We start from the raw sequence: 13,301 nt of genomic DNA on the forward strand, positions 1-13,301 counted from the left end.
AAAGCTATTGCTTTCATTCTTGCAACTCTTACTAACTATCATAAGGGGACTGTGCAGGCAAAGTTATGTAACTCTGACTGGCATTTTGACAGAATTATGTGTCCTTTTTATACTTAAAAAATTGAAAATTTGGTTAAGTTTTGTGTTTAGGTCCACTTTTTTCCTAAAGTATCAAAGCTATTTCTTTCATACTTGCAACACTTACTAACTATCGCAAGGGGACTGTGCAGGCAAAGTTATGTAACTCTGACTGGCATTTTGACGGAATTATGGGCCCTTTATACTTGAAAATTTGGTTAAGTTTTGTGTTTTGGTCCACTTTACCCCTAAAGTTTCATAGTTATTGATTTCATATTTGGAACACTCGCAAATTATCATAAGGGGACAGTAAAGGACAAGTTGCATAACTCTGGTTGTCATTTTTAGCTCCACTGGCCAGAGGCCAGCGCGGCTTATGTCATGGTCCTGTGTCCGTCGTGCGTGCGTCCGTGCATGAGTGTGTGCGTTAACTTTTCCTTAAAACATCTTCTCCTAAACTACTGGCCCAATTCTGATGAAATTTCTCAGGAATGTTCCTGGAGTGAACCTCTTTCAAATTTGTTCAAATTATGCACCTGGGGTCAAATTTGACCCTGCCCCGGTGGACACAAAAAAATGAAAATTTGCTTATATAAGGCCTATTTTGTGAAAACTTTCAAAATCTTCTAGTCCATAACCATTGGGCCTAGGGCTATCAAATTTGGTATGTAGAGACATCTAATAGTTCACTACCAAATTTTTACAAATTATGCCCCTGGGGTCAAATTTGACCCTGCCTCGGGGGTCACAAGTTGAACATATGCTTATACAGGGTCTATTTTGTGAAAACTTTCAAAATCTACTCGTCCATAACCATTGGGTCTAAGGCTATAAAATTTTGATATGTAGAGACATCTAATAGTCCTCTACCATATTTCTTCAAATTATGCCCCAGGGTCAAATTTGACCCTGCCCCGGGGGTCACAAAATTGAACATTTCCTTATGTAAGGCCTATTTTGTGAAAACGTTCAAATTCTTTCGTCCATAACCATTGGGCCTAGGTCTATCAAATTTGGTATGTAGAGACATCAAATAGTCCTCTACCAAATTTATTTAATTATGCCCCAGGGGTCACATTTGACCCTGCCCCGGAGGTCACAAAATTGAGCATATGCTTACATAAGGCCTATTTTGTGAAAACTTTAAAAATCTTTCTGTCCATAACTGTATGGCATAGGGCTACCAAATTTGGTATGTAGTGACATGTAACAGTTCTCTTTTTAGTTTGTTCAAATTATGCCCCTTGGGTCAAATTTGAAACTGCCCCGGGGTCACAAAATTGAATATATGCTTATAAAGGTCTTTTTATTAGCCGGATTTTTTTCGAAAAATCTCGGCTTATAGATTGATGTTGTCGGGCGGGCGGGCGGGCGGGGTGGCGGCGTGCTCAAAAATGTTAAAGTTCTTATTTCATGGTATAACTTTGGTATGCTTGGACCTAGAGTCTTCAAACTTGACATGAAGGTTGGCCAGGATTAACAGATGACCACTGGTCATTTCAAGGTCATTCATTTGAAGGTCAAGGTCACTGTGACCTTCAATATAAAAAATGTTAAAGTTGTTATAACTTTGGTATGCTTGGACCTAGAGTCTTGAAACTTGACATGAAGGTTGGCCATAACTAGTTAGTAACCACTGGTCATTTCAAGGTCATTCATTTGAAGGTCAAGGTCACTGTGACCTTGAATGTAAAAATGTTAAAGTTCTTATTTCATGGTATAACTTTGGTATGCTTGGACCTAGAGTCTTCAAACTTGACATGAAGGTTGGCCAGGATTAACAGATGACCACTGGTCATTTCAAGGTCATTCATTTGAAGGTGAAGGTCACTGTGACCTTCAATATAAAAATGTTAAAGTTGTTATAACTCTGGTATACTTGGACCTAGAGTCTTGAAACTTGACATGAAGGTTGGCCAGAACTAGTAAGTAACCACTGGACATTTCAAGGTCATTCATTTGAAGGTCAAGGTCACTGTGACCTTGAATGTAAAAATGTTAAAGTTGTTATAACTTTGGTATGCTTGGACCTAGAGTCTTGAAACTTGACATGAAGGTTGGCCAGAACTAGTAAGTAACCACTGGACATTTCAAGGTCATTCATTTGAAGGTCAAGGTCACTGTGACCTTGAATGTAAAAATGTTAAAGTTCTTATTTCATGTTATAACTTGGGTATGCTTGTACCTAGAGTCTTCAAACTTGAAATAAAGATTGGCCAGTACTAGAAGATGACCACTGGTCATTTCAATGTCATTCATTTGAAGGTCAAGGTCACTGTGACCTTAAATGTTAAAATGTTAAAATTGTTATAACTTTGGTATGCTTGGACATAGAGTCTTCAAACTTGACATGAAGGTTTGCAAGCACACTTAGATGACCACTGGTCATTTCAAGGTCATTCATTCTAAGGTCAAGGTCACTGTGACCTTGAATGTAAAAATGTTAAAGTTCTTATAACTTTGGTAGGTAAAAATGTTAAAGTTCTTATTCCATGTTATAACTTTGGTATGCTTGTACCTAGAGTCTTCAAACTTGACATAAAGGTTGGCCAGTACTAGAAGATCACCACTGCTCATTTCAATGTCATTTATTTGAAGGTCAAGGTCACTGTGACCTTCAATGTTAAAATGTTAAAATTGTTATAACTTTGGTATGCTTGGACCTAGAATCTCAAACTTGACGTAAAGGTTTGCAAGCACACTTAGATGACCACTGGTCATTTCAAGGTCATTCATTTCAATGTCATTCATTTGAAGGTCAAGGTCACTGTGAACTTAAATGTTAAAATGTTAAAATTGTTGTAACTTTGGTATGCTTGGACCTAGAATCTCAAACTTGACGTAAAGGTTTGCAAGCACACTTAGATGACCACTGGTCATTTCAAGGTCATTCATTTGAAGGTCGAGGTCACTGTGACCTTGGATGTAAATATGTTAAAGTTGTTAATACTTTGGTATGCTTAGACCTAGAGTCTTCAAACTTGATATGAAGGTTGGCCAGAACTAGTAGATGACCACTAGTCATTTTAAGGTCAAGGTCACCGTGACCTTGAATGTAAAAATGTTAAAATTCTTATTTCATGGTATAACTTTCTTATGCTTGGACTTACAGTCTTCAAACTGGACATGAAGGTTGGCCAGCACTAGTAGATGACAATTGGTCATTTTAAGGTCATTGAAGGTCAAGGTCACTGTGACCTTGAATGTTAAAAATTAAAAGTTGTTTTAACTTTCGTATGCTTGGACATGGACTTTGCCATGACTAACAGATGACCACTGGTCAAGAGAACAACTGGTCATTTTAAAGTCTTTCAATTTCATGGTGTGATAGAAATCTTTTGGAGTGATCATAAGGCTGTCTGGATTTCTGTGTAGGTATGTGAAAGCAAAACAATAAATAGTATTATTTCATCTAAGTTTATTTTCTTACATTTGATAATGAAATTGATGGAAACTTCAAACAATATGTTACTAATTTGCTAATAAAAAAATTGAGATCAAACTTTCCTAATTGTCAATTCAAGTTCATATTTGTGACCTTAAATGTTATTGTTGTTCATGTATATGCATGCATTCAAAACATAACACAAGGTTTGCTCATGCCTTGAAAAGTACTTACATTTCATTTTGACCTTTGAACAATATTTCAGTAATTTAAGTATTGCATTGACAAAAACACGAAAGGTACTTTCCTGTCATTTAAATCAAAAATCCGGCTTCAATGCGGTCATCTCCGACCGCGGAACTCTTGTTTTTTGAAAACTTTACAAATCTACTTGTCCATAAACATTGGGCCTAGGGCTACCAAATTTGGAATGTAGTGACATCTTATAGTCTTCTACCAAGTTTGTTCAAATTATGCCCCTGGGGTCAAGTTTGACCCTGCTCCGGAGGGTCACAAAATTGAACATATGCTTATAACTATTGTGGAAAAACTTTAAAAATCTACTTGTCCATAACTGTATGGCATAGGGCAACCAAATTTGGTATGTAGTGACATGTAATAGTTCTCTTCTTAGTTTGTTCAAATTATGCCCCTGGGGTCAAATTTGACCCTGCCCCGGGGGATCACAAAAATGAACATATGCTTAGATAAGGCCTATTTTGTGAAACCTTTAAAAATCTTTCTGTCCTTAACCATCGGGCCTAGGGCTATCAAATTTGGTATGTAGTGACATCTAATAGTCCTCTTCCAAATTTGTTCAAATTTTATCCCTGGGGTCAAATTTGACCCTGCCCCGGGGGGTCACGAAATTGAACATACGCTTATATAAGGCCTATTTTGTGAAAACTTCAAAAATCTTCCTGTCCATAACCATCCGGCATAGGGCTATCAAATTTGGTATGTAGTGACATCTTATAGTCCTCTACCAAATTTGTTCAAATTTCATACCTGGGGTCAAATTTGAACCTGCCCCGGGGGTCACAAAATTGAACATATGCTTATATAAGGCCTATTTTTTGAAAACTTAAAAAAAAATCTTGTCCATAACCATTAGGCCTAGGGCTACACAATTTGGTATGTAATGACATTGTATAGTCCTCTACTTAGTTTATTCAAATTATGCCCCAGGAGTCAAATTTGACCCTGCCCTGGGGGCCACAAAATCGATTATATGCTTATATAGTGCCTATTTTGTGAAAATTTTACAAATCTTTCTGTCCTTAACCATAAGGCATAGGGCTACCAAATTTGGTATGTGGTGACATCATCTTATAGTTCTCTTCCAAGTTTGTTCAAATTATGCCCCTTCGGTCAAATTTGACCCTGCCCTGGGGGTCACAAAACTGAACATACCCTTATATGGGGCCTATTTTGTGAAAACTTTAAAAGTCTTTAGTCCATAACCATTGAAACTAGGGCTACCAAATTTGGTATGTAGTGACATCTAATAAACCTCTACCAAATTTTTTCAAATAATGCCTCTGGGGTCAACTTTGACCCTGCCCTGGGGGGGTCACAAAATTGAATAAACGCTTATAAAGCTCCTTTTTTGTAAAATCTTTAAAAATCTTCTTGTCGAAAACCATTCAGACTATGGCTACCAAATTTGGTATGCAGTTACATCTTATAGTCCTCTACCAAGTTTGTTCAAATTATGCCCTTTGGGTCAAATTTGACCCTGACCGCGCGGGTCACAAAATTGTACATTATATACGCTTATATCTTGCTTATTTTGTGAAAACTTTAAAAATATTCTTGATCTTTACTCTAGGATCTAGGGCTACCATATTTTGTATGTACATGTAGTGAGATATAGTAGTCCTCTACAAAGTTTGCTCAAATTATGCCCCTGGGGTTAAATTTGACCCAGCCCAGGGGGTCACAAAAGTGTACATGTGCTTTAATAGGGTGTGCTTACATTTAAGTATTTGCACATGCAGAGAATATTTGTTTCAGCCTTTTTTCAGCATTGGAGCGATACAGGGCCATCATGGCCCTCTTGTTATGGAATTATGGCCCTTTTTTGACTTTGAATATATGGTTACATTTTGTGTTTGTGTGGAAGTTCAAAGTCAACGTCATCTTTCAAGGTCAAAGGTAAAAATAAAAATAAAAAATCAAAGCGGCGCAATAGGGGGCATTGTGTTTCTGACGAACACATCTCTTGTTTTTTGTTAAAAAACACAAATATTATTTTTATTATTTTATTTTTGAAATACTGTCCAACCATCCCTCCCAAGAATCCCCCTCCCCCAAAAAAAAATTTAATTTTTTTTTTGGCATTTTTTTGGCATTTTCCAGTCTGTAGATCTGCCGTGGAATCATATGGAATTCTATGGAAATCGTTAGATGGAATTCCGTGGAGTATTGGCACTAACTTTCCATCCGATTCCATGCAATCAATGGAAAAGTGAAAAAAAAACAGAAGGGGGACTTGATATGGGATGGGATGGAATTCCATAAAATGCCGTGGAATTCCATAGAATTCCGTGGCATTCCATATAATGCCGTGGAATTCCATAGAATGCCGTGGAATTCCATAGAATGCCATGGAATTCCATAGAACACCGTGGAATTCCATAAAACGCCGTGGAATTCCATAGAATGCTGTGGAATTCCATAGAATGCCGTGGAATTCCATAGAATGCCGTGGAATTCCGTGAAAAGCTATGGAATTTAATAAAAAGCTGGAATAAAATAGAAAAAAAAACAGATTATAGATCAAAGGCATTTTATTGATTTTGAAAAACAAATGTGAACGTAACTAAAGGTTTCATCATAGAAGTTAAACAAGAACAAGATCTGGCATCAATCATTAACCACACACATGCAGTCACAGTACATATTCAAAAATGAGTGGTTTTACATTTTTATAAAGTACCAACTCTCTTAACCACAGGCATGCATGCACACATTCAAAAACACATCCATAAACATGCACGCATATACAGGTGAGAAAAGAAAAACTAAAAAGCACAATATAAAACATAGAAGTAGAATTTTACATTTCTCTTATGACCAGTATACTTCCTTTCTCACATATGTTCATAAACACACACAATTACATGCACACACACATCACGCACAATTGTTCTAGAGTTTTTTCTCATAAATTTTAACGTTCAACAACTGTTCCTTATTAATTCTAGAACACTTTCAGTATGATAACAGAAGTTCAGTTCTAGTTGATGTGTTCCAGTACAATTCTAGAAAAGTTCCGAAGGTTAACTTCAAATATTTAAGTCTGAAAACCAACTTTCTAGAAAACAAATTCCCATGCAGACAGCCAGTATTCAAGTACTGAGCATAGTTAATAATAATACATAACAAATTAACAACTGTTGTAAATTTTTATTTATTATACTATGCTCAGTACTGTTGAACATGGACTTAATTCAATTATCCAAGTTTCAAATTCCTAAATTAAAAAAAATAAAAATAAATTAAGACAAAAAACAAACACAAAATACAATTCACAAAATAAATAACTGGTCTTTTTTATACAAGAAGTAACCAAAATAAAACATGTCACCAGCCACAGACTGCCAGGCTTAACACAGAGGCTAGTTTTTAAAAATGTTTGTCCAAGTTTTCCACTGCCATTTTCCTTTTCTTCTGAGAATATTGAACACCAGTCACTGCCTCCGGGTCCTTTTTGGTATGAGGTACATTGTATACTGCTCACATGTGCTCTACAGAATAAAAAATCATAAAAATGTGTAAAGCAAAGAGTTATTTACATTCAAACTATAACAAGAGATTGCAAAGCAATATGGTCCCCTACCTGTTAAACTTCACTATTTTAAGTTTGTTAAATATATTTGTTGCCATAGCAACCAGAATTCTTGCATTATAAACAACATGAAATGACGTGCAAAATGTCCTTATTGTCATCTGTTCATGTTTCAAGTTTCATGAAAAAATACTTAGAACCTTTAAAGTTATCACAGGATCCAGAAAAGTGTAGCTGACTTAGACCAATATATTGAATTCCAAAAAGACAAAATACTTTCAGGTGGTTAACATTAAATAACTTATCTAGCCCAGGGCATGACAATATTTACCATGAATTTGTGGCCCTGTAAGTATGCGCTTAAAGAGCCGCTTTGCTGTTGGATTATTTCCCTGCCAAACTCTGCAGTATCTTCCATCAACTGGTCAATGGTAATTAAAGCACATAATGAAAATGTATAGGGAACGTAATTCATGAATTGTTTTAAATATTAAGTTGTTAAATGATCTTTAGAAAGAGAACTAAAAACGAAGTGAATACATCGCAAAGCACTAAGCATAACTTAATTTGTTGGTATGATAAGTACAAATTTATTATTGCTATAATTAGAGTGATGTGTAATTCTATTGGTATGAAAATGCACACTCAGATACCTAAAAACCAATTTCATTGGTTTATTTTTTTATTTACAAGCAAATACGTTGAATTGATATCCCCCGCCAACATGCTTCTGGACACATAAGTATTATATTTGACACTCAAACAAGCATTTTTTAAAGATACAAAGGGCCATAACCCCATTTTTAACAGATGTGTACAATTCCATTTGGCGTGCATCATCCTCTTATCCATATATATACTCGAACCAGGTTTCAATGAAATCCGCCAAAGCACTTCCAGGATATGGCCTTGGACACACAAAAAAGCATTTTTCAAGATACAAAGGGCCATAACTATGTTATTAACTAATGGTGTACAATGCCATTTGGCATGCATCATCCTCTTATCCATATACATACTCATACCAAGTTTCAGTGAAATCTGCCAAAGCACTTCCAAGATATGGCTACGGACGGATGGAAAGACGGACAGACGGAAGGATGGAAGGACGGACAGACAACGCCAAAACAATATCCCTCCGCCTATGGGGGAGAATAATAATAAACATTAACACCATTAATGAGCATTGAGTCTCAACATGCACAGTACAAAACTTCCTTAGCCTGCAGTTCCATAACCGATACTACATTCAACGTTATTAATTTCTCCACATAGGTCTTATTACTTCCTTTTTCAACCTGCAAACTCCACTAAGTGAAAATTTGGGTGACAGCTGCTTTTAAACTAATATTTGCCATACTAAAACCTCAAATATCACATAAAAAGGTCTACAATAATGTCATAAGAAAATTAAATTTAAAGGAATATTTAGAAATAATAAAAATCACAAACCTTCAGTTGTTGTTCTATTCCTAGACATACTGCTCAAACACTGTATGCATCACTCTTTAGCAAAATTTCATGTCACTTTCCAAATGATATAAATACATAAGTATTTTAAGAAAGTGTTTTTAATGGATAAACTAATGAACTCTTCTGTTTGCTAAATTTCTTTAACTTTATTTTAACAAGTTAAACCAGTACATTGTCCACCATGTACAATGTTTCAATCTAACAGGTAAACTTTCTGTATTTGAATTCAGCCAATTAGAAAAGGCTGTTATATCTTATAACCAATAGATTTGCAGCAAACATACCCAACATTTGATGTACAACACATGCTTGGCTTATCAGATAGATTGTTATTTGACAACCTGGACTGGCTGAGTTTGATATTGAGAAAAAACAGTGTGTATACCTCTTGGACAGGGTTAAGGAATTTAAACTTGTAGAAATTGCTTTGAAAGTAACAACTACTCCTACTTCTGCAGAACTACTACTTTAATTACTACAGCATCAACAACACCACCAACAACAACAACAGCAACAATAACAGCAGCAACAACAACACCAGCAACAACAACAGCAGCAACAGCAGCAGCAACAACTGCTACTACAGCAACAGCTGCTACTACTGCTACTTCTATTGCTACAGAAACTGTTAATGCTACTACTTCTACTACTACTACTACCACCACAACCTCTACTGATATAAAAAACACTACTGCTACTACATCAATTACTACAACAACAACACCTACTACAACAACAACAACTACTACTTCTAATACAGCTACTACATCTACAACTACTACTACTACTGCTGCTGCTGCTGTCGCTACTATGAAGTCTATTTGGCTATTTGTAAGTGTAAGGTGTTCTATATGTGTTCTTATTCCCCATTAGAACTTTTGTAGAACTTACTGGTTCTTAAAGCTTTCTAGATGTGTTCTAGAACTACATTTTAAAACATTTTTAGAAATTTTTGACCATATTTTGTCCTTGAAATGTTCTAAAAAGGTTCTTGAAATTATTGGAACAGTTTTAGTCCTAAGCCATTTTCCACAAATGTTCTGGATTTATTCTAAAAAAACTGTTTTGGAACAATTCCAGAACACAAATATGGAACAGTTCCAGAACTGTTCCAATTTCTAGAACAAATTTATAATTATCTTTATTGCATTTTCTTTTAAATACAAAATACATGATGCAAATAAATTCATACATGTATTAAACTACAAATACATTTCAGACAACCAGCGAAAATTTTCTAAGTTATTTTCCATTGATTTCCATCCAAGAAAATGTATAAGTTATTTTCCATACTGATTTCCGTTGAAAAAAATGGCTAAGTCCAACTTTCCATGGTGTTTTCCATACATTCCGTGGAAATGCATGGAATTTTAGTCGAGATTCCGTGGAATTCCATAACAGCTTCAGATGGAAAATTGGCAAGTGGATGGAATTCCATCAAATTCCATGGATTTCCATCGATTTCCGTAGAATTCCATAATATTTTCTATGGAATTCCATAGAAAAGTGCTAATGACTATGGCAGATCTACAGACGGGCAAGTTGGAAGATAATGTAACAAATGACCACACACCCACACTATACACCCCTCTCCACTCCACCCATCCCTCCTTTGTGATTAAAATTGAGATAGGTCCCTACACCTTTAAAAAGAAAAATAGATGAGCGGTCTGCACCCCCAAGGTGGTGCTCTTGTTCACAGAGTTATGGCCCTTTGAAATTTTCCACTAACTGTACATATAGTGCAATTCTTGTCTTGGCAATTTCTCAGCAACTAATGACCGGAATTCATTGAAACTGAATAATGGGAAGCTTCACTGTCAAGAGGACATGTGTATATTATCAGCGGGTTCTAGTCAGATGATTTTTATGCTCCCCCAAAAAAATTGGGGGGGGAAGCATATAGTTGCCGCTTCGTCTGTCCGTGCGAGTGCGTGTCCGTCCGTCTGTGCACAATTTTTGTCCAGGCTATTTCTCAGCAATTAAAGACCGGAATTCAATTAAACTTTATGGGAAGCTTCACTACCAAGAGGAGATGTGTATATTTTCAGCAGGTTCTGGTCGGATGATTTTTCACAGAGTAATGGCCCTTTGAAATTTTCTATAAACTGTACATAATAGTGCAATTCTTGTCCCCCCAACTACTTTTCCTTTTATCTGAATATATAGTGCAATATTGTGACAAAAAAAAACTTTGGGGAGCATAACCCGTCTCCGAGGGTTTTTTGTTTCACAGAGTTATGACCCTTTGAAATTTTCCATTAACTGTACATAAAGTGCAATTCTTGTCCGGGCTATTTCTCAGCAACTAATGACCGGAATTCAATGAAACTTTATGGGAAGCTTCAATACCAAGAGGATATGTGCATATTGTCAGCCGGTTCTTGTCGGATGATTTTCACAGAGATATGGCCCTTTGAAATTTTCTATAAACTGTCCATATAGTGCAATTCTTGTCCGGGCTATTTCTCCCCAACTACTGACTGGAATTCAATGAAGCTTTATGGGAAGCTTAACTACCTTGAGGAGATGCGCATGTTATTTGTGGGTTCTGGTTAGATGATTTATTTAGAGAGTTATGGCCCTTTGAAATTTTTAAGTTGCTAAACCATCTATTGTATTATTTTGTCCAAAGTTATGCCCGTCAAGACGTTTCCTTTTATCTGAATATATAGTGCAATATTGTGACAAAAAAACACTTTGGGGAGCATCACCCGTCTCCGACGGTTTCTTGTTAGCTTATATTTTTGTGCTAGTCAGTGACATAATCAATGACATCACATGATCCCCATTCTATTTATAGCTCCATCTGCACAAGCCCCATCAGGTCCTCAGAAGCGAGTGCATGCCCTGTATGACTACAATGCCAGGACGGAAGACGACCTCTCTTTCAAAAAGGGGGACATCTTGATACTACTTGACCAAACTGAAGAGTGAGTGATGAAATAGATAAATGTTCTTTAACTTCTAATGAATTTATACAGGCTACCACTGGTGATAATGTCATTAACAAAATGAAGAACGATGCAGATGGGGCAGATTGATGCAACAAAAACCTTTTGTCACATTTTACATAATGTGCTAGGCTTGTAGAGCCCTGGGCCCGTAAGTCTTACAATAAAGAATATTCTTTAAATTGGAATATTCAACAATTGCTTTTCTTTTGAGTTGAACGTTGCATCAATCTGCCCCATCTGCATCGTTCTTCATTTTGTTAATGACATTATCACCAGTGGTAGCCTGTATAAATTCAAACATTTTATGTATTTTTTTTTATACTTAGTTAATGCTTTATTCTATGGTCTAAGAATTGTTTGGTGAATTAGGGCCTAAGAATACAAATGTTCACAGCCTTTCCAATTAACTTGTGTATAACTAGTAAGAAATAAAAAAATTGCAATTGGTACCATAGCATAGATTTATATTTTGATATTTTTTTTTTATATAATGACATGAATGACTACTCAGCACTGACAGGTCTAGCAATACAAGATTTACATTCAATGTAGCCTTATTTCTGGTGATTCAAAGGACTGATAGCGTGGTGTAGTGGATATCATGTCTGTCTAGTGACTGGGAGGCTAAGGGTATGATCCCCACTGTGGGGGCATTCTTAAAGTATCCTCAAAGACAATAAGTACTGATTTTTTACCAGAAAACGGACTGGAGAGCTTTTCAATAAGCCTTCAACTTTTGATGAAATCTAGCTAAAATATATAGATTTTAACTGAACAAGTGATATGTTTTCAGAAATGAGGACTGGTGGTATGCCCAGCACACGGACCCCAAGTACAACAACCAGCAGATGGAGGGATACGTGCCCCGCAACTACGTGGCTCTGGAGGATACACTGGAGTCCCAGGAGTATGTGATACATAGGAATCATGCCCTGGGAAAATGGGGCTTAATGCATGTGCCTAAAGTGCAGTCTGCACAGGCTAATCAGGGACAACACTTTCTGCCTTAACTGGATATTTGCTTAGAAGATAATTCCTTTCAATGTGCAATTACATTAAAGCAGAAAGTGTGGCCCGTGATAAGCCTGTGCTGACTGATCTAGGATGACATTTAAAACACATGCATTAAACCCCATTTTCCCAGATAGAGGCTCATCATGATGTTTTAAGTGATTTATCATATGCTTGAAGAATGAGGGTTTATAGGAGTCACTCTGTTGATTTGTTGATCAGGCACAAGTTTATGTTGCCATTTTTGTCCACATTTCTGTTGTAGTCAAATTGAAATTTCAAATATGTCATCACCATTGAAGAGAATAATTATTTATGTTCAAGACATTTTTCGGATGCACATTAATACATACATTTATGAGTAATTTGCCTTTCAAAATATCTAACAAAGAATGGCCGTCACAAAATGTTTGAGAAATGAACTGCATTTCAATATTTTTCATGCAATTATGATCGCAATCAAAATAAAGAGTGGATGTCACTTATTAAATTTATGCTAATTGATTCCCACATTTCTGAGTAATAAGTCCTTGAACATATCTGACCAAGCACATCACACATAAAAAGCAAACTGCTCCCTTTTTTACCAGATTGAAATACAACT

The 13,301-nt window shown here is 36.1% G+C and overlaps 1 protein-coding gene and 1 long non-coding RNA gene across 10 annotated transcripts in view; both read left to right on the forward strand.

Moving 5' to 3' along the window:
- LOC127861532 (tyrosine-protein kinase SRK3-like) overlaps positions 1-13,301 on the forward strand; it is a 100,052-nt gene that overhangs the window by 43,407 nt on the left and 43,344 nt on the right. For all 9 annotated transcript variants that reach the window (XM_052400115.1, XM_052400113.1, XM_052400110.1 and 6 more), the window contains exons 3-4: positions 11,533-11,662; positions 12,480-12,593. In XM_052400115.1, the coding sequence (XP_052256075.1) occupies positions 11,533-11,662; positions 12,480-12,593 (244 nt within the window). The remainder of the gene's footprint in view (positions 1-11,532; positions 11,663-12,479; positions 12,594-13,301) is intronic.
- LOC127861563 (uncharacterized) lies at positions 1,468-3,370 on the forward strand. Its single transcript, XR_008040261.1, has 3 exons — positions 1,468-1,728; positions 2,029-2,343; positions 2,677-3,370. It is a non-coding gene; the product is annotated as an uncharacterized LOC127861563 (long non-coding RNA).

Source organism: Dreissena polymorpha, chromosome 16, assembly GCF_020536995.1.
Source record: "Dreissena polymorpha isolate Duluth1 chromosome 16, UMN_Dpol_1.0, whole genome shotgun sequence".
Classification (NCBI taxonomy): domain Eukaryota; kingdom Metazoa; phylum Mollusca; class Bivalvia; order Myida; family Dreissenidae; genus Dreissena; species Dreissena polymorpha.